The sequence below is a fragment of the Canis aureus genome, chromosome 7 (genome assembly GCF_053574225.1).
Source record: "Canis aureus isolate CA01 chromosome 7, VMU_Caureus_v.1.0, whole genome shotgun sequence".
NCBI lineage: Eukaryota > Metazoa > Chordata > Mammalia > Carnivora > Canidae > Canis > Canis aureus.
This window is the reverse complement of record NC_135617.1, coordinates 8,021,626-8,048,341: the sequence shown is the minus strand read 5'-3', so window position 1 is coordinate 8,048,341 and position 26,716 is coordinate 8,021,626. Positions and strand designations below refer to the sequence as shown.

General features: G+C 37.3%; 1 protein-coding gene across 8 annotated transcripts in view; it reads right to left on the bottom strand.

Annotated features, from left to right (window-relative positions):
* The window catches only part of PDSS2 (decaprenyl diphosphate synthase subunit 2), a 251,517-nt gene that overhangs the window by 140,457 nt on the left and 84,344 nt on the right, over nucleotides 1-26,716 (bottom strand). For 7 of the 8 annotated variants that reach the window (XR_013382914.1, XM_077902890.1, XM_077902891.1 and 4 more), the window contains one exon: nucleotides 2,039-2,173. The exons of the other annotated variant lie outside the window; for it this stretch is intronic. Coding sequence is in view for 6 of the 7 variants with exons in the window: in XM_077902890.1 (XP_077759016.1) it covers nucleotides 2,039-2,173 (135 nt within the window). In the remaining variant the exon portion in view is untranslated. The remainder of the gene's footprint in view (nucleotides 1-2,038; nucleotides 2,174-26,716) is intronic. 8 annotated transcript variants of the gene reach the window in all.

Sequence of the window (26,716 nt, the reverse complement as noted above, 5' to 3'; positions counted from 1 at the left end):
ATGCAGACATATAAAAGATTTGCCAATTTGCTTTTCCATTCAGAAGTTTTTCAAAGACATACTTACAAGAAGATGACCTTTCTTCGAATACTAATTTAATGGATAGTCTAACCTATATGGAAAATAAGTTCTTTGAATCAGACTAGAAAAGCAGAATGGAATCAAGAGAAAAACATATGAAATTTGGAAGGAAAAGAACTGTAGTTGGATCCTCAACTTGTCTCAACTGCCAGTTGTACCACCTTGAAAAAAAAAATCTCAAGATTTTTGGATCTCAGTTTGCTCAAGAGTAAAATAAGTATAACGACAACTCTTATCTACAGCGTTTTTGTAAGGATCAAACGAGATAACTGTAATAAAAATTCTCAGTAACCTACAAAACACTAAACAAATATAAATTACTTGAGAGTGAGTAGGAACTGAAAACAATCCCAAGGCATCCTTTCTAGTGAAGACATTTGCATGGGTAAATGGTAAAAGGTCTGCAAAATTATCCTGGCTGGAGGAAGAGTCATCTCAGCCACGACAATAATAATTTTACTCGTTAATGAGGAAGGATGACTAGACTTCGTAGCTGGAAAACAAGAGCAGTCATCTCTAAATATTATGTAAGAAAAAATGCATGGATAAGATTACTAGGAATAAAAAAAACCCCTAGGATATGGATTAATTTTTAAAGCAAATATAGAAGATATATTAGCCATAAGTCAAATTTCCTAGAAATGCTTCCTTTTGTGAGGAAAATTTCCTTGTCACCCATGTTTTTATTTTCACATGCCAAGTCCACCTGCATAGGCCAAACAGAGGCTCTACAGAGGCTTTTAACACAATGTCAAATACAATACTAACTTAAAGTTATTGTTGATACACTGTTACTAAAAAATATGCACTGATTAAAAAAAAACTGAAAATTTTAAGTTTGTTTTATATTAAGCAAAAATGACATACTCACAAATTTGATTTTCAGTTTAAATGTATAGGAGAAAAAAATTTTTTTGTAAAGATTTTATTCATTTGAGAGAGACAGTGAGCAAAAGAGAAAGAGGATAAGCAGGAGAGGGAGAGGGAGAAGCAGACTCCCTGCTGAGCAAGAAGCCTGACATGGGATTCAATCCCGATGTTATTTGGTGATGATGGTGGTAAGGGAGAGTGGCTCATGACCTGAGCCGAAGGCAGATGCTTAACTGACTGAGCCACCCAAGTGCCCGAGAAAAAATGTCTTGTTCTAGTAAGTTTAGTAAAAATCTCTTCACCATAAAAATAAGCATAATAAAACAAATGACACAGCACTGAAGTACACTACTTCTCCTAAAATGATAGTTACATTGTTATTTTATAATTAGCTCTCATTTTGAATAGATTTAAAAATCATATATCCTGAACTAAGTCTCTATAGAGATATAATGACACCATGATGGTAAAGGAGGTGTAGTAACGAATAGAAAAAAAAATTTTTTTAAAGATTTTATTTATTTATTTATGAGAGACACAGAGACAGAGGCAGAGACCTGGGCAGAGGGAGAAGCAGGCTCGCAGAAGAAGCCTGATGCAGGACTCAATTCCAGACCTCGGGATCATACCCTGGGCTGAAGGCAGACACTCAACTGCTGAGCTACCCAGGCATCCCTGAATAGAAAATTTTAAATGCCCAGAAAAGAATGAAAGTTTTCAACACAAATGTATAGGGAAATTTACCAGTTATGTATGGAGCTGTAAAGTCTATCAGACTTGTTAAGAACAATAAAAATACATTTGAAAGGGGTGGGTGCCTGGCTGGCTCAGTCAGAAAAGTATGTGACTCTTGATCTTGGATCATGAGTTCAAATCCTATACTGGTAGTAGAGATTGTTCAAACAAACAAACACACTTTTAAAAAAAGAACAGAACAATAAAAATACATTTTTAACTTAAAAAAATATATTAATTTATCCTTGAATCCAAGAATGACAAAGAACTAAGTAGTGATTTCCATTGACTACTGTTCAGTAAAAGGAAACACAATTTAGAAAGTGATGTCAAAAGTCTAAGTTTTTCTTACCATGAATAGATCCCACTGACCATGTTATAGTTCTGACATGAAGCATTCATGCTGCTGGGCCCAGCTGCTTTAGAAATAAGTAGCACCACCAAGCCCCTCAACTGGAGGTTATGTCGGCTATCATGTACCAGCCCCCTGCCAACAAAGAAAGAAGAGGGTTAATATATTCTCACAGAATTAGTCAGATCAAGTTAGGAAATTGCTACAATTCACTTAGACTTCCAAAGTCAGAGAAAGACTTGTTGAAAGAAACAGAAGTGGGGAAAGAGCAGGCTAACAGGAGAAAGCAATGAGTTCAGTTAACAACCAGAGAAACCCATGGCTGCTTTTAAAAGTGACAGTCTCCAACTGTGAGGCCTCATGATCTGGTTTCCTCCTCTTTCTGCATTTTCCTATGCTCTATACCCTACACCTCACAATGTCAACCATTTGCTCAACCCATAGTTGAGCTCAAACTGCTGTGTGGTATAGCTGATAGTAACTGAAATACAAATTGTATGGCTTGGATGGAGTGATGTTATTTGGTGATGATGGTGGTAAGGGAGAGTGATAAAAAATGATTTCTGCCTTCACAGGTAGAGAAAATGCTCAGAGAATTAAAGTGACAAATCCAAATGACTTAAAAATTTATTTGATAAGTGATATGGAAATGTATGCCATCAGCAAGTCTTGCCATCTATTATTTATGGAAAGCATTATCATTCTAGACAACAATATGGCTTTAACTTAGCATGTCATTTTATTTTTGCGATGAGTATTGAATTTTCATAATTTCTACTATAACTAAGGCCAGGAATACATTGTTTTTTTTTTTTTTCTCAAAGTACTGCAAATGGTTGTCATATAAGAACTAAATGGCATCAGAGAGAGAGAGAGAGAGAGAGAAAGAAAGAAAAAGAAAGAAAGAAAGAAAGAAAGAAAGAAAGAAAGAAAGAAAGAAAGAAAGAAAGAAAGAAAACAAACTATGGGCAATGTATTATAATAAATTAACATTTAGAACAATGCTCATGAGCACTAATCAAATAGATATGCATACATAAATAACATAAATATAGTTCTTGAATGTAGTGAAAAAAATCATTAAAATTTGTATCATACTTCATTAAATTATTAAGCCTTTCTTGGTAAATTCTGAATAAGGAATTAAATGAATTAAGCTAACATAGCCAAAATTAATGAGTTAGTTCACTACTTAAGAAAAATCTTTGCCCCTCAATGCTTCCAAAAAGAAATTTTAAAAAGAGCCCCTCTGTACCCTCATTGGTTTCAAAATAAGGCAGATCTTGAGGCTCTCTGCAAAGGAACAGATATAGCTCTTTCTCTAATTATATTTTCCCCTCAATCCTCTAAGTGATCGTCAGCAAGTTTGAGGGGTTAGTAATTTTTAAAAAGAAGTTCTAATTTTCTAGGAAAAAGAGGCTAATCTATAGTAATTAAATTATATCATAAGAGAAACAAATAATCATCAGAAATATCCAAAGCTTTTCATGGTCATGTAGCTTTCTAGTTAGGCCCTGTAAACCTGAATTGCAGAGAGGCTGGGAAGGACTCTATTTTGGACCAAGCAAAAAAATGGGAACAGGAGCACTTTCTAAGTTTTTTACTCTGAATTACAAATTTTAACTTTTGCTGCTAGACCTTATTAATGTATTGCCTAAGGTGAATCTTTACTCATCCTGTTTTAGATAATAATATTAAAGAGAAGGTCTGAATTGGCTCTTTTAAAAAAAAAAAAAAAAGATTTTATTGGGATGTCTGGGTAGCTTTGTGATTGAGCCTCTGCCTTTGGCTCAGGTCCTGGTCCTGGGGTCCTGGGATCGAGTCTCTCATCGGGCTCCCTGCATGGAGCCTGCTTCTCCCTCTGCCTGTGTCTCTGCCTCTCTGTCTCTCGTGAATAAATAAATAAAAAATCTTAAAAATATATTTTATTTATCTATTTGAGAGAAAGAGAAAGCATGAGGGAGAGGGAGAAGTAGGCTCCCCGTTGAGCAGAGTCCAATGTGGGCTTACTCCCAGGACTCCTGGGATCATGACCTGAGCCGAAGACAGATGCTTAACCACTGAGCCACCCAGGCGCCCCATGAATTGGTTGTTAATTCTATAAAGGGAAAAGAGGAAGGTGAGGTTGTGTGTATGCATGTGTTTTGGAGGTTGAGCCTGGTTAGGGATGAAGGATTTGATGACACAGTAAGAACTCCAAGAGGCATGAAACTTGAGAAAAGTCTGACTCCATCATGCTGATGAAACAGCTCTGGCAACAGTTTTGACATCTTCCTCAGAATTCTCAAGAGATGAGACCTTTCACAGGAGACACACACACAAATGAAGAGGAACAGCAACAACAGTAGGAAATCCTTAAATAGTGCTTCACACATGCCAGGAACCATTCTAAGGATTTACTAAATATTAACTAAATTAATTCACAGCAACTCTAAGAGGGAGGTCCCACGATTATCCTGATTTTGCAGATGAATGAGGAGAATGAGGCACACAGAGAGATCAAGCAACTTGCTCATTGCTGGAAGGCAGTAGGGCCGTGATGAAGCCAACATCTGAACCCAGGCCAACTGGCTCTAGAATCTATATACACGCTTAACCATTATGCTATAGTGACCCTCGAATCTGCTTCATCTCATGTACAAAACTATTTGCAAGGTAAAATTGAAGAGTGCAGCTTTAGAAACAGGTTTTCAAAAGAATCCTTTTCCCATTCGCTAGTTGTATGACTTGGAGACTATTACCTCCTCTATAAAATAAGGTTAATAACGTCTACTATTTTTTTTTAAGATTTTATTTATTTATTTGAGAGAGAAAGAGCACGAGGGAAGGGGAAGGGACAGAAGGAGAGAGAGACAGAAGCAGATTCCCCACTGAGCAGGGGGTCAATGCAATTTGGGGCTTAATCCCAGGACCCTGAGATCATGATCCGAGCTGAAGGCATTTAATGTGCCACTGAGGTTCTCCAACAATCTCTACTTTCCATTGTCATTTTGTGGAAGAGGCAACAAGAGTAAATAAAGTAAATAACACAGTGGAAGCACATGGTTGGTGATCACGTAATCAGAAAATTACATTCTGTCCTTATTACTTTTTTGTCACCTATTTTTTTCTCAACTTGTATTTTTTTTTCTTTCTTCTAGTTCATTTCTCCTCCTATCCCTATCTCTCAAAGTCTAGCCCACTCTACCAGCATACATAATCTATAAATTTCCTTTTCTACCTCCCAAAATAACAAAAGTTAAGGAATTCTTCCCACACACCCCACCTCCTGCAAACATCATCATACGTCACTGAAACACTTGCCACTTTCAGAATGCATTCCAAAAAGGTCAGGAAGAGAAACTGTAGTGGACTGGTTGACGGAAATCAAGAGAACAGTCAGAAAAGCACATCTTCTGACAGCGGTTCACAACCCAGAAAACAGATTGACAGCTTAAGTAAATTAAAAGAACTGCTTCCAAACACCACTTCTTTAAATTTACTTCATTAAGACCCTTAAAAAAACAGTACCAAAATAAACTGATAATGTCCCCAGCTCAAAAATCAGCTCGCAACCAAAAGAGAATATGAAATTTTGCTTCTGAGCATAAAAAGAAATCCCTAGGATTCTATATTATAGCGCTAAGATGTTTCATATAGTCCAGGCTGTACTTGGCCCGAAACAGCATGAGTTCTCAGTGCCTCTGAGGGTGAAATCCTGCATTGCCATATGCATGCCTGAAGAAAAAGCTATGGATGCTAGGTTGGAGAACAGCTAAGTTGGTGTTCTTGGCAAGCTAAGTTGGTCCAAGCAAAAATGTAGTGAATGCTTATTGTATGGTAGGCATGGTGTAAACAAGAGTGGATGACATGATGAGCACTGGTGAGCTGTGGTCTTCCTTCATGTGGATAATACAGTCTGGATTAAAAATCCCAATGAAATATGGCATGGGATATACAAGGGCTGTGGCAGCATAAAGAAGGGGCAACTAACTAGAGGCAAAGAGAGGTGAAAGAGACCTCCCTGAGACCTAAAGGATGAGGAAGAAGTAGCCAGGGGAGCCAAAGCTGGGAGGGAAGTGAAGGGGGGAAAAAGTGTTCCAAAGAAGAAACAATAAGGGCAAAGGTTCGAAGGAAAGACAGGAGGACACGGCTATTTCCAGAACCAAAATGGCAGGAGCACAGTGTGTGAGTGGAAGAATTGGGTGAAATGAAAGCTAGAGGAACACCTGAGAGTAGTCTATTCGTCTGAAAGGGCTCCATCTTGGTAGGAGATAGAGTTACTGCAGAAACTGACACTACTGGATAAAAATATGAAAATAAGCAGGCCAGGATCCCTGGGTGGCGCAGCGGTTTGGCGCCTGCCTTTGGCCGAGGGCGTGATCCTGGAGACCCGGGATCGAATCCCACATCAGGCTCCCGGTGCATGGAGCCTGCTTCTCCCTCTGCCTGTGTCTCTGCCTCTCTCTCTCTCTCTCTCTCTCTCTCTCTCTGTGACTATCATAAATAAATAAAAAATTAAAAAAAAAAAAAAGAAAAGAAGCAGGCCAATTGTGACTTAACATGAAGAAATTAAAAGACAAAGTGCCCTCTGGTGATGCTAAGTCTCCTTGTTAACAGAGATGTTTGGGAACGTGCACAGCCTCTGACATATGCATTGATGAGAAGCCGGGACTATTTGACATCTGAAGTTTTTTCTTACTCTGATTCTTTATGATCTCACCTCACTTATCTAATTACCTATACTCTACAATAGGTATAACAGGCACAAAAATTAGAACAATCCTTTATTGTCATCAAAATTACAGTGTCGGGATCCCTGGGTGGCGCAGCGGTTTGGCGCCTGCCTTTGGCCCACAGCGCAATCCTGGAGACCCGGGATCGAATCCCACATTGGGCTCCCGGTGCATGGAGCCTGCTTCTCCCTCTGCCTGTGTCTCTGCCTCTCTCTCTCTCTCTGTGACTATCATAAATAAATAAAAATTAAAAAATAAAAAAAAACCAAAATTACAGTGTCATGAATGAAAGCAATATTTAGTACCTTGTCATCTTCACCACTGAAGTTCTACAGAATTGTGTTCCTTTTAGCTAAGATAAACTAAAACTTCATACAGAGTGAATACCTTCTATAAATTAGTCACTGTGCTAGCTACAGATACAAGTGTGAGCAAAACCAGGCATGGGGCTTGTGGGGCTTGCTAGTGGAAGAGACTGGAAATAATGAAAGAATCACAAAGAAATGTAAAATTATAATGACAATAAATGCCACAAACATAAACACTGTGAGTGTTTATAACAGGGGAACTGACCTAGTGAGGAAAGTCAGAGGCTTCCTTGAGGAAGTGATGACAGAGTTGACAGCCAAAGGAAGAATAGATATAAAAGGGGTTAGTGGGAAGAGAACAGACAAGAGTATATCTGCAGCACAAATACAGGCATAGGTGAGGCTGAGGGCACTGCACAAAGTGAGGCTGGAGACAGAAAGGACTAGACCACACAGGTCGGAAGGCCATATAAGACTTCTGCTTTTTACCCAAAGAGCAGCGTGAAGCCACTGTAGTTTTTATTAAGCAGCTGATGACATAATTAGATATTTTATTTTATTTTAAAGATTTTATTTATTTATTCATGAGAGACACTGGGAGGGAGAGAGAGAGAGAGAGAGAGAGGGGCAGAGACACAGGCAGATCCCCATAATTAAATATTTTTTTAAAAGCCCACAAAGGGGATCCCTGGGTGGTTTAGCGGTTTAGCGCCTGCCTTTGGCTCAGGGCGCGATCCTGGAGTCCCGGGATTGGGTCCTGCATCGGGCTCCCAGCATGGAGCCTGCTTCTCCCTCCTCCTGTGTCTCTGCCTCTCTCTCTCTGTGTGTGTCTATCATAAATAAATAAATCTTTAAAAAAAGAAAAAGCCCACAAAAAGGGACGCCTGGGTGGCTCAGTGGTTGAGCATCTGCCCTTGGCCCAGGGTGTGATCCTGGAGTTTCGGGATCGAGTCCCACATTGGGGTCCTGTGAGGAGTCTGCTTCTCCCTCTGCCTGTGTCTCTGCCTTCTCCGTGTCTCTCATGAATAAATAAAATATTTTTAAAAAACCCACAAAAATCTTGTCATCAGTGGAAAAAATGACTTGCATGTAGGGGAAGGAGGAAAACAAAGAAAATGGGTATGAGGAGAGCTGTTAGGAGGCTTTTTACAATAGTCAATGAGAAATATGGAGGTAGCATGGTAGACTGACTAGAAAGGTACCAAATCTAAAGTAATATTTCAATTCAATTTAAATACATGTTGGATATTACATACTCCTGGAAAATTAGCTAATATGGATATAGCACTAATTTTAAATACTATCATGCTGAAAAGTCTGTAGTTGAATTTTAGGGCAGAGTCGGTGGGAGGGGGGACACTTAGCCCCCTCCAAAATTCTGCTCTAGATCTACAACAGATGGAAACAGCAAACACACACTAATAATCTAATAGCTACACATTTCATGATGGACATAAGGATTGAATAGGTCACACTTTGTGCAATTCAGCTCTATATCTTTCTCACATTATGATTTATGGCTAACAGCATTTCTCATTGCATCATCATATCTTTCCACTACCACTACCTTCCTCCCAATCCTGTATTTCAAATCCTCAAATCACAGCTATACACTTTTTTTTTTTGAGGGGGGAGAGGGGTTAAGAGAGAGAAAGTGAGGGAATCTTAAGCAGGCTCCATGCCCAGCACAGAGCTGATGTGGGACTTGATCTCATGACCCTGAGATCATGACCCGAGCCAAAATCAAGAGTCAGAAGTTCAACGGACAGAGCTACCCAGGTGCCCTGGCACCTTTCCATATATCCTCTAAAATTCCATTTCTTCAACATTTATGTACCAAACAGGAGTGGTATACAAAGAATTAAGTGGTATAATAAGAGTTATAATAATAGGTTCAAAATATGGCTAAAGTGAATAGGAGCAAAAGATATCAAAAGTAGTAGAGCAACAAAAAGCTTTTAGTACATAAAGGAAGAAAGAAAACTGCTTCTTGCCATAGGGGCTCCTCACAGTAGAGGGGGCATTCAGACTGAGCTTGAGACCAAGAGAGCTTGGTCAGATTTCTCTGACCAGATAATGGAGGTAGGACTGGAATGGAGTTAATGGAATGGAAAGAAGGGTATTTGAGGAGAAAAAAACAGGTTGTGCATGATAAGAAGGTAGAAGAATGAGGAGCAGGTTCTGGAGCTGTGGGGCTACCCATTTGGGCAATATGTGAAGATGAACAAGCCCAGAAAAAAGACAGTCTAAAGAATGAAGGGCCTTGAAAGTCAGGTTTAGAGTTGGGACGTTATTCTGCAGGCAATCTGAAGGCAGGGATGGTTTGTCAGCAAGGGAGTAATGTGATTAGAGCTAAAGACTAAAACTGTTACTCTGGGCCTAATACTGTTACTTTGGCAGTAGCATGTTGGGTGCCATGGAAAGGAGATGGAAGATTAGTTAGGAGTAGCTTCTTCCAGTAGTCCAGGTGGGAGATAATGAGAGCCTAAATTAGGGCAGTGGCAGCAGTGACGGCAAAGAAGAGCTGAATGATGGCCACAGCAAGAAGGTGGAACAGGCTAGTCTGGCCAGCTGACTGCATGAGGGGAGACCCTCATGCACTGAAGGAAAGATAAGGGCTGAATGTGAGGTTCAAACCTGTTTCCTGGAGGTGATGATGCTAGGATTCATGGGGATTGGAAGAAAAAGGAGAGTTAATGGGGAATTAATGAGCTCAGTTTTGGACATGTTAACTTTGAATGCAAGAAAGACTTCCAGATGGAGATGCCCAGCAGGTAGCTGGAGATGCTATGGCTACAGATTTGGGATGCATCTTCAAAGAGGTGATGGCTGAATTAGTACGATTGATGGATGAGTTTTTAAGGAGAGAAAAAAGAAAAAAGAGGGAAGGGAAGGGATGAGAAGAGAAAAGGACTCTTGGAGAATTCCTTTACTTAGGGGATGGAGGAATGATGAGTAACCAACATGAAGGAACACAGTATGTCCACAAAACAAGTAAAAGGGGTTTCCAGATACCCAGAAAGTAGTGTGAACATGCATGCACAATGGAGACAGAGAACTTTTAGCAGTGCAGTACACAGAAACTAGGACCAGTAGTTGCCCCTTCCACTGGTTTTTATGATACTTATTATAAACCCCTAGGTTTCATTCACACTTAAAACACTGAATAATAAAAATGATAGCAACAACACAATGACTTCAATGTGCTATAATGCCAGGCATGTGCTATCTTCCATGTATATACTTGAATTCTCAGAAAGCCCATGTAAGGTAACTGGTCAGTATCTTTTGACAGAAAAGGAAAATTAGAAAAAAGGCTGAGAAAAGTTAAATACTTACTAGTCACACTAGTCAATTAGTAATGGAAGTACCAAGATCTACGTGATATTTGGACCCCAAAGTCTAGGCTCACTCACGCTTTCCAGGCTTGCTATTACTGAATTATTTGCTCACAGGTACTACCTCACAAGCCTGTGAAAACCTTGAAGGTACCCAGGCTTGTCATCTTTGGATGCCCTGCACCTAGTAGAGTAACTGACATAGAACAGGTCTCCCAAAAAATATAAGAAGAGAGAATAAATAGCTTCAAGAAGTAGAACAGCAGATTCTCCATCTCACACATCCCACCCAAACAGCCCCATTACTATTCCCGACTTTCCCCATTTCTCCTGTTCTTCATTTGCTGCATTCAGCCAGTCATCTCTGCATTTTGAGTCACTCTTCCTAAATCAGAGTGTATTCTTTAAAAGTGACAGCCACAAAGGAGAAAAGCCCCAACACACTCTAAAGAACATGCTGAGATTTTCATGCTATACTGGAAAGTTACTGTACAGGAGAATTATACCACATTGAAGGACATACTCCTCAAGTTTTAAATAGAACTCAATTTATTGGCATGTTTATGTGTTTTGTTTCCTCATTTAGGAGCACTGAATTCATTGCTGCATCAGTTCCCCTGAGAGAAGGCTGTCCTCACTTTGAGCAGAAGGTAGGGATTAGTTCCAGATGGAGAGTTGAGGTAGGATGGCGGAATTGGGGCACAAGAGAAAACCTCTGAGATATACGCTCAGGAGTTCAGAATTCTAACTTATGCCATGATCCAAATCACAATCTTTTGGAACATTTATAGTCAAATATTAAGGAAACACTTAACCACTTACAAAGAAAGGACCATCACCCTTGAGTCAGCCCAAAGCATCTCAAAATAAAACTCCAGTAAAAGAATCAGTACTGCTTAGACCCTCATAGGAAGAACTCCCTCCAATACTAACACCTAGAGGTATAGAGGTTTTCTATTTTATTATCCCACTGTAGATATTTCCAATTACAGTAAGTCAATCAAAAAATACTTTGATACTACATAAGTATCAAGGATAAATGTCAAATCTAACATATATGAAGTGGGTTGATTGATAAGATTCCTAATAATGCTTTATGACAGTGACTGCAACCCCTAGTTACAATTTTTTATTTTTTTTATTTTTTGAATTTTTTCAAAGAACTTGATTCTTTTTTTTTTTTAATATTTATTTATTTATGATAGACATAGAGAGAGAGAGAGAGAGGCAGAGACACAGGAGGAAGGAGAAGCAGGCTCCATGCACCGGGAGCCCGACGTGGGATTCGATCCTGGGACTCCAGGATCACGCCCTGGGCCAAAGGCAGGCGCTAAACCGCTGAGCCACCCAGGGATCCCTAGTTACAATTTTTTAAAGTTTATATCCAGATAACTGAAACATAAGGATGGCCTACAAGGTGCACAGTTTTTGCCAGAGAATCATTAGAAATACTCTTAACTTTTCTAATTTTTTTTTTAAGATTTTATTTATTTATTTATTTATTTATTTATTTATTTATTTATTTATTTATTCATGAGAGACACACACAGAGAGAGAGAGGCAGAGACACAGGCAGAGGGAGAAGCAGGCTCCATCCCAGGAGCCTGATGTGGGACTTGATCCCAGGACTCCAGGATGGCGCCCTGAGCCAAAGGCAGGTGCTAAACCGCTGAGCCACCCAGGGATCCCTTTTGTAATTTTTTTGAATGCTGACTATAACCTGCTAAATTGATTTTGTGACCCACTAATGAGTTGCAAACTGCAGTTTTTTGAAAAATAGTGTTTTAAGTCATGTAAAATATGTGATATGTAAAGTCAAAAGAACTGGAAGCATAATGTAAAATTAATTAAGTAGGGACAGAATTAACACTATTTAAAATAAACAAAAAAATCTGGCCATATACTCTAGAACAAATTTAGAGTTGCAAGAAAGCATTAAAACTTTTTTTAATGACATGGAAAAATACTTAAAATGTTAAATGAAGATAGAATATAAAACTGTATACATAATATCTCAATTATGTTTCAATATATGCACATATATATGCATATAAACAAGGCCAAGGACAAAAACTAGAAAAAAATATGGAAAACATTACATTTTAAATCTGGGTGTCATTATATAGGTGTTCAATATACAAAGTGTCCTTGTATTTTTCTGTATGCTTAAACTACTTTGTTTAAAAAATGAAAAGGAACAAGACAAGAAGCAAATATCCCTAAATGGTAACAAGCGTTAATCAACAGATTTTTAGATTAAGGGTGATTTATTTCCTAAAATGAGTAAGAGCACAGATCTCTTTTTAAGTCTGGAGAAAAAAGTACTGAATTTTAAGAAAAACAGAATTTTAAGAAGGCAGATGACTTACTACATTATAGTTGTGTTTCTCATTTCAAGAAAAAAATTAAACCCACATTTCATGAACCCCAGAGTCCTATGTTGGGTGCCTTGTAGATTCTCATATTTCACCTCTAATTTTTCTAAGATTTAGATACAAAGACAATGTTTAAATGGTATCAAAGAAGTGCTGTGAAAAATATATATATAATTAGTAATTCAATGACAGTAATATTACTCAGTTGTAAAAGAAAAAAAATTAACACTCATGAAAATTGTTTTAAAGCACTATAATTTGAGGGAGACTAAAAATAGTCTGCATGTCACAGATTTTAATGTAAAATTAGCAGAAGAACTGGAGGTTAATTTCGATTGACAAAATGACCCAAATTGTATTATTCCTGCCATATCTATCCTGAGACTAAACTGCCCTAGACTTGAAACAACTTTAGGGCCTGGGGTGACCAGCCCTTAGTATCTGGGAGCTGTAGCAGTCACTGACATGGCTCGAGGGCCACGTGCGCATCCCACCCGAATTAAATCCCTGAGGGACAGCAGGGCCAAGGAACTGCCTTACCAAAGCCCTCCCCAAGCTGCAATTAGGTTTGATGGGCATGTGGCAGGAGACAGACGCTGGAAAAAAAGGAAGTAAAAGAGAAGAGAAAGTAGAATGGGGGTAGGGCATAGGGGTTGTTCAGCAGGGAAGGGAAGTCAAGCCAGGTGCTTTTCAGAAATGATTACTGAACACCAGCAGTTTAAGATACGTGATTGAAATAAAAAAGAAGTATAAAATAATGCCATAATTGATCAAGTTTACAGCAAGAGGTAGGCTGGCCACCCTAGAATTAAACATGCCACCAGAAAAAAAAAAAACCCACAAAGACTTTTGTACTCAAATGATAACTGAAGATTTAAAATTATGAATGTAGAAAAATAGGGCCATTTAAAAAATAATATTTTGATCACACTGAAAACGGTTAAAATTATCTCATACAATAATTTTTACATACAGACCTCTTTTGTTCACATTTTAAAAAAGCAATTTAGTGTTGAAGCAAAGGGTAGAAAAATTGAGTGCTGGAATACAGGCATCATTACACTACACAGACACACAAGACTCACACCACCACTCAAGCGGTGACACTGGCTAAGAGCTAGCGCTGTGAATTACACCTCCTACTACCACCATCCGTCTGCACAGGGAATAAATCAACCAAACATGAATGAGTGTTCCCTTAATGCTCAGTGCTTTTCTCAACTTGCAGTCCTGATTTCAAAAGACTCTGCCACTCAAAGAGAAGTACTCTCAGATTAATCTTCCATAATTTTCTGTGGTTTTATTCAGCTACTATATAAGCACATTTTTATACTGAAAAAGAATCTCTTTAGAAAAAAAGAATGTCTCACTGTAACACTCCATTTGTCTAGTATTTGGCCTATCAGTCCTATTGGCTAATGAAGGTGATTCAATTGTGCAAAATTTAGAATATCTGCATTAGAATAAGTTGGAAGAGATAAAAAGGTAAAAGGTCATTCGATTGGCTTTTACTTAACATTAAAAGGTAAAGCCAAAAGTAAAGATATGCTAGCAGATGGAAGAAGCCAGTAAAAACAAGTTGGAAAAAAATGATGAAACACTTTACAGAGAAACAGATAATACCTCAAGGGCAAATTGGGGTGGGGGGGCTGGGGTGTAGCAAAGTGAAATGCAGCATGGATTTTGGCAGGAGAGATGAGGTTTTAAAAAATGAATAGAAAAACAATCAAAATCTAAAGCCATATTATTGCAATATGATGGTTCAGAAATCAAGAGCAAAATTTTTAGGAACATCTCTTTTATTTTCTGAAAATCACCACTGAAATCAAGGTACAGGAAACCAAAATATGAAAGAATTGCAAGTGACAGGTGGTGGGACACAGACTGCGTGTGTTCATCTTTCACAGAACCTCCACAAGAGAAAAGATCTCATGATTGGCTGCCTAAATTCAAATCTATCAGTTCTCATAATCACAAATATTGCCACCCAATAACATTAAGACCTTCAAAATATTTAAAACAGCCACCAGGGAGCCTGGCTGGCTCAGTGGGTGGAGTGTGTAACTCTTGGTAGTGACTTTCAGCCCAACATGGTGGGGGAAAGGGGCAGAGATTACTTTAAAAAAATAATAAATAAATAAGCAAGCCACTAACAGAGATAGTAAAGGGAAAAGATTACTATGATAGTGGCATCTCCCAAATTATGTGTGTCAAGAGGAAAACACAATTTGATTTTTCTTATAGTTTCATTCACATGGTATTAACTAATAGGATGGCACCTACTGAATGAAGAGAGATGGCTGGGATAAATTACACACAGATTATTCTGGGCAATTTAATCCTCAGATAACAATAACACTTGCTGTACTCTACTAGGTCACAAGGTTATTCTGGGAAGAAATCCCTCATTTGCCAGATTGCCAGAAAGCTTCCTTTGGGTAGACGGACTGTCTCATCCACCCCGGTGTATCCTCAAGCTTTCATGGGTGTTAGCTCATCTAACCTGACAACCATCCTGCGAGGTGGTAGTTTTCTTCATTTTCTGATGAGGATACTGAGACACACAGTTTCTTTTCTCTATGTCAGCAATTATCACTGACAGACTAGGTAGTTGTATTCATTAATTTCATTATTGTCTTCCTAGACTAGAATGTCAGCATGTTACAACATATTTACTTATCCACAGTTGTATCTCGAGTGCTTGGAATAGTGCCTGGCACACACAGATATTCAATAAATACTTACTGAATTAATGAATTAATAACCTGCCCAAGATTATATAACCAGTAAGTGAGAGAACTGGGGCTCAATTCAGACATCTGCCTCTGAACCCCATATTCACCCAATAAGAAATAATGATTACAGCAGCATTAAAATACAGAGAATAAAAACGAATGGTGGCTTAGAATCAGAGCTTAAAGAGTATATTATAGGTAAGAGGTATGAAAAAAAAATTTAGGGGATCCCTGGGTGGCTCAGCGATTTAGCATCTGCCTTCCGCCCAGGGCGTGATCCCCATGGTCCGAGGATCGAGTCCCACATCGGGCTCCCTGCATGGAGCCTGCTTCTCCCTCTGCTGGTGTCTCTGCCTCTCTCTCTGTGTCTCTCATGAATAAATAAATAAAATCATTTAAACATTTTTTTCTTTTAAGTTAATTTCTCCTAAGCACCTCTTTAAAACTTCTCTTGATTACAGGTCTGGTGCATTGAGAGCTGGACAAGCAGTTGGGTGCAGCCTTCTCCTTACAGGCAACTGCAACAAGATGCACAGGCAGCACAGAGCCAGAGGATTTGCGGTCCATTAAATACAAGGCCATGGGAAGCCTTGAATAGCGCCCATTCACACAGAGGCCGAGTAAAGTTTGCACTGCAGTGAAAGTGCTGTCCAGGTTAGAAACCACAACTGAAAAACAACAACAAAAACCCTCACAGACTGCAGGAGTAGCCAGGGTCTACACCACAGCCAGGGAGTCTTAGGCTGAAATGAGGATCTGTGCAGGCCCACCTTGTGGCTTATGGCCTGTGCCCTTTTGGTGGCCTGTGATAGTCGATCCTCTAAAACAGTCCACAAAACTGTAACTTTTAGGGAAAGAAAAGAGGACATTTTTCATCATTTTTAACTGAACACCTTGGATCCTTTCCTTGAAATTGGGCAGAACATGAATTTCCCCATGAAAATAGTTAGTGTTAATAATTTATATATACATTCTATGTTTTTATTTCTAGGAATATATTAAAATAAGACAGGAAATTTATATTTAGGAATTTTTTTTGTTTCCATTATAATAGCTCTATTTTGTCCTAATTCATACTAAAATAATTCATTTTTTTAAAAAGATCTTATTTATTTGCGAGAGACCAAGAGCAAGAGAGATCACAGGGATAGAGAGAAGCAGACTTTCCACTGAGCAGAGCGTTCAACGTGGGGCTCAATCCCAGGGACCCCAAGATCATGACCTGAGTCGAAGGCAGACGTTTAACCTACTGACCCACTCAGGCACCCCTAAAACAATCCATTCTTATAAGGTAAAAGAGTAAAGGATAGCACTGTAACTATAAAGTACTGGGAAGAAAAAAAAAAAAGAAAAATAAATAAAGTACTGGGAAACATCAAAAATGCTGTGGTCATGATTAGGCTTTGCCTCATTAGGATGTCATTTCTCCCCCACAGTTTTCCTTCTGGAAGAGTTTAGGGCAAGCGCTGAAAATAACAGCCCTTATTTCATTAGAAATGAGAAAAAACTAATGAGATAAGCCACAGATTCTCCCCTCCCCACAAATAAGACAGTGGAACTTAACGGACATCCATCTGCCTATACTTTTGACTTTCTGTGGGCAAGAGCATGGAAATGGGAGGGGGAGGACAGGGAGCAAGCTACCAGTTCTACGGCATATACTGTGAGCACCACACTTTACATGCAGTCAACAACCTCGTGAAGGAGGTACTACGGTTATCTCCAGTTTATACAATGAGAAAGCTGAGGCTTGGAGATAGGTTAGTTTCTTGTCCAAAGTCAAAGGTAAGTAGAGAGTCAGAATTCAAAATTGGGACTATTTGATTCCAAAAATACTCCTGCAATTACTGGGTATTGTTGAAGTTCTTTGGTTCCCAGTGACCAATAATGTGGAGGCAAGGAGAGGACTCCAAAGTGAAAGGGCAGATGGAACTTCATCCTGTTGGTACAGGGATGAAGAGACTCTGCACAATCACTGGAATATCAAACTAAAATAAAACAGCTATTGTTAGTTTTAAAATTCTATTAACTACTCAAAAAATTAGTATCTACATTTATTGCAATGTACAGACTTGTAGCACACTGTTTACTTCATATTTCTAAACTGAAATATTTCCCTCGGTATCAAGGTCACTTTAGCACCATAAACAATCCAAGATTCAAAACACTGCTCACTGATACACAGTAGGGACCCGTTCTTGTCCACTTGATCCCAGATATAAACCCAAGTGATAGCTAATATCTACTGCAGGTACTACTCTTAGCACTTTATAGGCATTTACTCACTCAAACTTTATGCAAGGATGTAAGGTGTCATTTTTTATTCTAATTTTACAGATGATGAAACTGAGACACAAGGAAAGTAATAAGTAAGTGGTAGGGCCATGATTCTAACCCAGGCATCAGGATTCCAGAGCCTACATTTTCCTCACCCTTCCTGCTCCTTCTTAAAAAAACAACCTCAAACTTACAGAAAAGTTCTAAGTACAGAACAAAGAATTTTTTTTCCTGAATCATTTATAAGTCAGTAATACATCACTACCATCTTACTCTCAGATGCCATATAAGTTTTGCCAGTTATCTCATGACACATTGTACTTAGTTGCCATGTCTCTGGTTTCCTTTAATCTAGAACAGTTTCTTAGTTTTTCCTTGACCTTCATGGCCTTGATGATTTTGAAGATTATAGGTCAGTTATTTTGTAGGAGTTCCCTCAGTGTGGGTTTACCAGACATCTCTTCATGATTAGATTCAGGTTGTGCATCTTTGGCAGGGGTATCATGGAAATGATTTTGTGTTCTTCCCACCTCAATTTCAGGTTGTTGCCTCATAGTAGATTTTTACTTTGACCATCTGATTAAGGGAATACCTACCATACTTTGCAACAGTAAAGACATACGTTTCCTCTTTAAAATTAATAAGTTTTGTGGGGAGGTACTTAGAAACTATATAAATATCCCATTCCTCACATATCAGAGCATGCCAGACATTGGTGAACACTTACAATCATTGTATCTCCTGAGCGAATATGTATCATTAACTCAATAAAGCAAAAAAAAAAATAAAAAATAAAAATAAAAGGAGGGGGAGATAATAATGTATTTCTGCAAATTTTCTGAAATGAATAAAAAAGAAAATTTATGAGGTTCAATTGATAGCAAATTATTGAACCGTGGAAGTTTCAATATTTGAGATACACAGTCATTATCCTGTCCCTGAGAAAAAATTCCACAGTTAGTAATAAAGATAATGTCAAAGGTAAAGGAAAATGTCACAGATTTTGTTTTAAATAATGGCTTTTAGGGGCACCTGGGTAGCTCAGTGGTTGAGCGTCTGCCTTTGGCTCAGGACATGATCCCAGGGTCCTGGGATCAAATCCTGAATCGGGCTCCCTGTGAAGAGCCTGCTTCTCGCTCTGCCTATGTCTCTGCCTCTCTCTGTGTCTCTCATGAATAAAATCTTTAAAAAAATTTTTTTTAATAAATAATGGCTTTTAAAAACATACTGCAAAATAAGTATGATCTCAAGTTTAGCAGAGGGAGAAACTAGGGAGGATATAAAAATTTAAAGAGACAAAAAATGTTTCCTACCATATTAAAAGTAAAAAATAAAATTGATAAAAGTAATGGGACAAAAGTAATCACTCTCTCACATTGCTAATAATGCTCCAAAGCTTATGAATTTGAGGACAACAATAAAAGTATAAAATCTTTGCTTCTGAACACATCTGTCAAAACCTAATGAATGGTCAAGTGTAGGCAATGATTTCCCTTGGTATAAAGTTTTAGTGTGGTTATGTTAATAAGAATGGTATTTTTTGTATCATCATCATCATCATCATCATCAAAAGTTTCTGCCTTCCCTCAACAGTAGCCACACTAATGCTAAATTTAAAGAACAAGTGAATCCCGTAACCAATATTTTATTTATTTCAAGATAATTTTGTTTTATTATTCATACACAGGTTGAAATTAGAAACTTATCAATAGATAAGTAGGCCTATCAAGTAGGCTTGACTGTTTGGAATGTGTTCTTCACCTTCAGACATTCTGTATTTTGACCCATGCTTGCTGAATGGGTCTAACTGCTGCATAGTATTCAAGAGCTGAAAAGAGATCTATACTATATAAGCACTGACAATCTTCACACTATATTCTGGTCCCCATTTGATCTGGTCTCCAAATGTGATATAAATGCTTTGCAAGCTACTACTTGCATAAAAAAATTAGTAAAAATTATAGTTAAAAAAGCACAATTATTTAAGCTCTACTAAAAAGTCTAATATTCTCATTCTTTCTGGAAACGCTGTTATTCTGTCTACATTCTTCTAAAATGTTCTTTAGTTAACTACAGTGGGATCCAGTATTTTCCTTTCAGAGAGGATTAACAGAGCTTTCTACTGAAATACATTTCTGAAACAATCTTTCAGATGACAGGAAAACATTTTTATATTTATATGGGATTTTAAGGGAATGGGCTAATAAGCTAAGACTTTTTGGTAAAGAAACTTTCTGAATCTCAGAAACATAATTAAGTTTATCAATTCAGAGGCCTGCTAAGTCGCATTTAACAATATCACAATTTTAAAATGTTACTTAGGGGGCACCTGGGTGGCTCAGTCGGTTAAGGGTCTAACTCTTGATTTCAGCTCAGATCTTAATCTCAGGGTCATGAGTTCAAGACCCATATTGGGCTCCACATGGAGCTTCAAAAAAACACTTAAAAAATAAGTAAAATTTAAAAAATGTTACTAAGAAATGTATTTTGTATTAAAGCAAACTTACATAAGAAAATGCAGCAAAAATATGTGTCTCAAAAAGAGCAGAAAATCCATTAGGTTAGTATTGCGATTATGAGTTTATCTTTCAAAGATTCTTAAATTTTATAAGGATGGGCCCAGATTATCTTTTGATTTTTCAATAATACAGAAAAGATTCACACAAATTTAACTGTACCAAACATTCCTAAGTAAGTCAATAGGAAGAAACAAACAGAATAATCTTGGTTTGGCATTTATAGTTGCATAAATTGAAATAAGGATTTCCTCCCATTTTTAAAATATAAATCTCAATTATACATTTTACATATTACATTTTGCATATTTTAGAAGATTCTAAAATTCTATTATTAAAATTCTCTTTAGTGCAACTTACATTAATTACTCCATTTGTTTCATTTTATCACAAAACTGTTCTTGTATTCACACTTATTATAAGAGTATTTTTTAATAGGCACACTTTTTAAAGTCAGAACCATTCTGTTTAAAGCCAGTACTTCCCTGCTGTAATTTTTCTCATATTAGCTAATATGACAGTAGTAACTAAACACGGTTAGACATGCTAATTACATTACAACCGCCTTTCCTCCCCAGATATCGTATTATTATATTTGTTACCTCTTTAGACTCCTTTTAACTGTTATATCAATAAAGTTTTTCTGAAGAAGCAAAGCCTTTACTTATAAAAATAGTGGCACCCCTCAATAGGATAGCCTTAACATTTTCTCCCCAGTTCTTGAAAATGCCAAAGATTTTCAAATTAAGAGTCCTTCCATTTAATTTGTGCAATCTTGAGATAAAATATCAGCCTAGAAATAATAAATGAATTTTACAGAAAAATGACTTATAGAAAATCACTGGAAATGTAAAAATGTACTTTTTTATTCTTTTTCTCAGGAAAAGAGCTTATGATTTTAAAAGGTTGGCGATTTTAAGCAAACACTCAGTGGTTTTGGAAATGTAGTTTCCATGGCAACCAACATGGTCTTCTTTATATAGCATAAACAGATGGTAAAGAGTGGTCATGTTTGTTTCTTTGCCAGTATATCAATAAAACTGCTGTAATACTGTATTGAATACACTTGAACTATTTAATAAATTTAATATACTAACCACAAGATCTAGTAATTTAGACAGACAAATATAATTAACTAGTATCTGAGGTTTTTTTCTTTTTAATAAACACATGAGGATCTTGAACAGTGAAGTCACTATACTATACTCCACAGAGTCAACAGTCTTCCTTGGCAAGACTCTGTACAAATGTTTTCTCAGCACTTGCCATGCAGGGCCTATCACCACAAATATGAATCTCATAAGGAGAAAATAATGGATTGAAATAATAAAAGTGGAATCGTGTCTATAAATGTATTCCTTGGCCATCTTTTCTTCAAGAACAAATGGGAAATTAAGAAGCACAAAGAGTTTCTTTACCATAAACAAGAGGTTGTAAAGCAAATGGCAAATCATTATTTAAAAGATTCCATTCCACGTACAAAGCAGCGGCTTTCAGAGGTGCAGGTGCTCTGAATTCCACAGGTTTAACTGTGGTAACTTGCTAGGCACTATTTGCTAAAAAACTTAAGTAAGCCAAGAAACTAGAAATGTGATTTAGCCCGGCAGTAAAAGTTTGAACAGCCAATTCCTGCATGTATTATCAACACCTTTGAAGCAGTAACCCTGTATCTGGAAGACAAGCAGTCAGGAGGGGCTGTACCCGAGCCCGTAGCTCCACAGGAGCACTGGCAATCCTTCTCAACAGGCCCATCTGAGAGACGCTGACATATTTTCCAAGCTAGGGGAGGAATGCTTACCTGAATAAGAAGAAAAAAAAAAGAAAGAAAAAAACCTTGGGATAATATTTACTATTTTTAATTATATAAACAGCCATCTGATTACACTTATAAAACAATATTCAGTAAACGACAACTGTCCTGTATTCTCCCTCTCACGCATCTATCCCTAAAATTTGCTGACTATCAACATTTATAAATTTTTTTCTATGCTTCTCACATCAAAGCAAGTTCACTGGAAGTGAGGTATTTCATTTTGTAGAACAATCCATGATGGGAACACAGAAAAAAGGTATGCATATTTATGAAAGGAGTGACTTTGGATGATGTAAAGTATATCATGGTTTAACTGAGAAACAACAACAAAAAATTTCATTTAAAACATTTTAAGAGTAGAAGAGACTGTCCTAGATTTATATTTGACTCACTGGGAAAAAAAATTTTAATTATGTATCTTGGATGAGCTACAGTGAACTCCACAGTCTACTAAAACTGCTGCCATAACATAATTTGGGGGAATTATTTAAACCTGGAGAAACTAGGAAAGAGCCTCCTTTCTCATATGAGGCTGGAAAGTCTCCAACAAGGTACCAAACTCAGCCACCCAAAAAAATCTACATGCCTACCAACAGCGAGTGATCACTACCCAAGAGATCATGTAACCAGAAGCCCTTTTCAGAAGGTTTCCAATGTGTCTGAAACTACCTAGCAAACCGACAGCCTCCAGCTTAGCTTAATTTCTTCTGAGAGTGGTTCTCAACCCTGGCAATAAAGTGGAAACAACTAAGAGCTTTAAATATAATGATACGAACATTCTAGGCATATGCCAATTTAGACAAAATCACATACTCCTCAACGAGTCAACTATACTTCAATTAAAAACTTTAAAAAAAAAAAAAAAAGCACGCTCCTCAGGTGTAACTCTAATGTGCACCAGAGAAATTGTGATTCATGTTTCTCTTTACCCGTGATGAGAAAGAGATCTCAAATCACCACTTTTATCTTTTCAGGATACACAATTCAGTGTTAGATTTCTTTTCCATTACAGAGAGGCACAAGACTAAAGCAGAGACACTGTTGTACTGAATTATTTGGTAAATTTTACTATAAAGGAGTTCAACAAAATACAAGACTGGGGTATAAAAAAACCTTCCCCTATGAATTATTCTTGAGAGCAAGGTTCACCTCTTACAAAGATTAACGTTATAAGGAGGACTTGTGAATAGCGAATTTTCACTCCTTGTAAGACGTGCTCAGTGTGTGAGCTGGTGACAACGTATTTTCCACCTTCAGCACTCACAAAATAAATGCGGCAGTGTAATTCTCACTTAAGATAGGATATTCTTTTTTTCAACATATGATATGATATTCTCTTTTTCAAGAATGACCTTTAAACTATCACCAACAGTAGTGAAAAGTCAGATGCTTGGAGACAGAAAAGCTGCAGAGGGAAGAAGGATGCTTTTTACCTTCTTCTGGAACATGCATATAAAAACAATTCCTTAAAACCTGTTAATATACTGTCCCCCAGAGAGCAGAAATGAATGACATATAAATCACAAATGTTATTTCGAGCCACCTATTCATAGCAAAATTCTAACACGTAGAAACTGACAAATGTCTGGTAGATTGCAATAACACCTCTTTATGTATGTGGTTTTTCCCCCTTTCAAATTATTTGCAAGGAGACCAATGACTTTTTTTTTGCTTCAGATGAAATAGCAAAGAGAAATGAAATAATTATAAACTCTCCCAACTGTCAGCAAAAGAGAATAGGGAGTAGAATGTACAGTTAAGTAATCTCAGAGGATAAACCAGGATGATACTAGAGCCTGGGAACTGATTTCTACATTTTTGTTTTCTTACATTTCCACAGGCTATTAAAATTTCCACAAGTCATTTCTTTTTTTCCTTGAGAAACTTTATTTGGCTATTTGTGTGTCTGGTGCTATTAACTCATCATGATTTTACATCAAATCCTCATTACATTACATGATTGAGGTTTAATTCTAAAAAAAAATCCAAAACACACAAAACAGGAAAAAATATCACTCTAATGCATTTGGGAAGAAACAACCTATTAAAGAGAATAATTGTGTCTGGTAGAATTCTGGAGATGACAGAAAACAAGAGGAAACAACATTTCTTAATGTTATTTAAATATGCACACAGGAGACAGGGAGATATGCGAGGACAGAGAATCAACAGGAACTCTGTCTTCCTGCACATAAAATAGAGCTTCATTAACAATAAAGGAACAGGTGTCTTGGGACCCATTTATACAGGCTATTAACTATTATGAGCTGCTGGTATCCAAATTTATTTTAGTACTAGGCAACTGATTAAAAATAAATACAAATTTAAATTCCATCTATTAGCATGTGAAAGCAATGCCTAGCTTTCCAGAGTTTCATTTAATACAAAGGTATTTTTCTGTCATCCTGATCACAGAGGATAACTGAAGTTCATATACAGTATTTCCCAAGTCCCAAAACAAAGACGTTCATATTAAACCTCATTTGAATGTGAAAAATTGACAAAGGGCCTTTTGTCTTGACCTGACAAGACCAAATAAGCTTCGTTGACTAGGAACTAAATTTTTACTCAAACGTAAACAAATAATGAAATGAACACACATCTTTTTAAAACTAGAGGAGGGAATCACACACACTCCCCTAAATTCAGTGCATTTTACATTATTTATTTTGAAAAATATGAGTGGCAATGGTTATCCCCTGATAATTTTCCTGTCTCATCTATAAATACTGATTAATAAAGTGAACATTTGAACTTTTACAAGGAATCACCTGTACATCTAAAAAATATTTCAAAAGTTAGAGTTGAAACCGTAGCGGGGATAACCTAGTTCGATACACTATTTTACAGAATAAGAAAATATGGTTCAGTGAGGCTTATTTGCCTAAACTAAACATAATACCAATATTTCAACCATATAGATTGTCAAAAATTATTATACTGTAAAATCAGTGTAAGAGTATCTATCTTCCAAAGATGATGTGAAAATTCAATGTGTTGGGATCCCTGGGTGGCGCAGCGGTTTGGCGCCTGCCTTTGGCCCAGGGCGCGATCCTGGAGACCCGGGATCGAATCCCACGTCGGGCTCCCAGTGCATGGAGCCTGTTTCTCCCTCTGCCTGTGTCTCTGCTGCTCTCTCTCTCTCTGTGACTATCATAAATAAATAAAAAAATTAAAAAAAAAATTCAATGTGTTAACTGTTGATGTTATTTCAAACTGTCCCATTTACCTGCATCTAGTTTTTTAAAAAAAAAATCATTTGGGGGCAGCCCAGGTGGTTCAGTGCTTTTGCGATGCCTTCGGCCCAGGGTGTGATCCTGGAGTCCCGGGATCGAGTTCCGTGTCAGGCTCCCTGCGTGGAGCCTGCTTCTCCCTCTGCCTGTGTCTCTGCCTCTCTCTCTGTGTGTCTCTCATGAATAAATAAATAAAATCTTAAAAAAAAAATCATTTGGTTTATTCACTCATGTTTTCTTCTTTTTTGTTGTTTTTTTAAAGATTTTATTTAAAATCTGCCTTATTTTCTTTTAGGGGCTGCCCTGTTTTCTTTTTTCTTTCTTCTTTTCTTTTTTTTCTTTTCTTTCTTTTCTTTCTTTCTTTCTTTCTTTCTTTCTTTCTTTCTTTCTTTCTTTCTTCTTTCTTTTTCACTTATATGTTTCCTTATAGTGATATTATTTCCACTTATTCCATAAGTGATAAGTGATTATGCTTTTTATGCCATACTCAGTAGAGACTAAAGACGGTAGAGCATGATCTACATCCACAAGTACCAAGTAAAAGTCACCATAGAAATTAAATGATAAAGAATTTGAGAGACTGATGAGGAAGTCAAAGACAGTATCATGTTGCTTAAAAATATGGTGATATTTTAAATGGAAAGAATCTGATAAGACCAGAGTTTCTCAATCCTGCCACTTTAAGCTGAATAATTCTTTTTTGTAAGGGTCTGTGCCCTACAGGCTGTTTAATAGCATCCCTAACTTCCATTCAATAGATGCCAGTAGCATCCTCCAGTTATAACAACCAGAAATGTCTCCAGACATTACCAAATGTACCCCAGGGGTGCAAAACCACCCCTGGTTGAGAAACACTGGATAAGACAGGCGAATATACCTAATGTTGCTTTCAAGCTAAGAATACATATTAAATACCACCGGGAGAAAAGCAAAGCAAATCTGGAGCTTAAGTATTCTTTTAAAGATGGTTTTGGCTCCATGGCATCAAGCATTAGGGTACTGAGTAAAGGAATGAAACCACAAATTCAATATCAAGGGGTGGCTTAGGTTTTGATTCTATGGTTTTCTGCCACTAACTGTTAAAAAGTCCAAAGAAATATGAATAGGTTCATGTTCCTTTTTTTTTTTTTTCTTTAATGAGTTCATGTTCCTAATGAGATATATACAGGCTGGTGTTTAGGAGCAAGCTATCCAATTCAGGTATAACCTATTCAGTGGCCTAGGAGCTTTAAAACCATGTGGTTTTGTTCTGTATATGAATTCTGTGGGAAAAATAGTTATAAAACCAACCTCAATACCACACTTTCCTATATAAAAAATACTGAAGGTTTATCACACTGCAGATCTCTAAAATGTTAGATTAAGAAC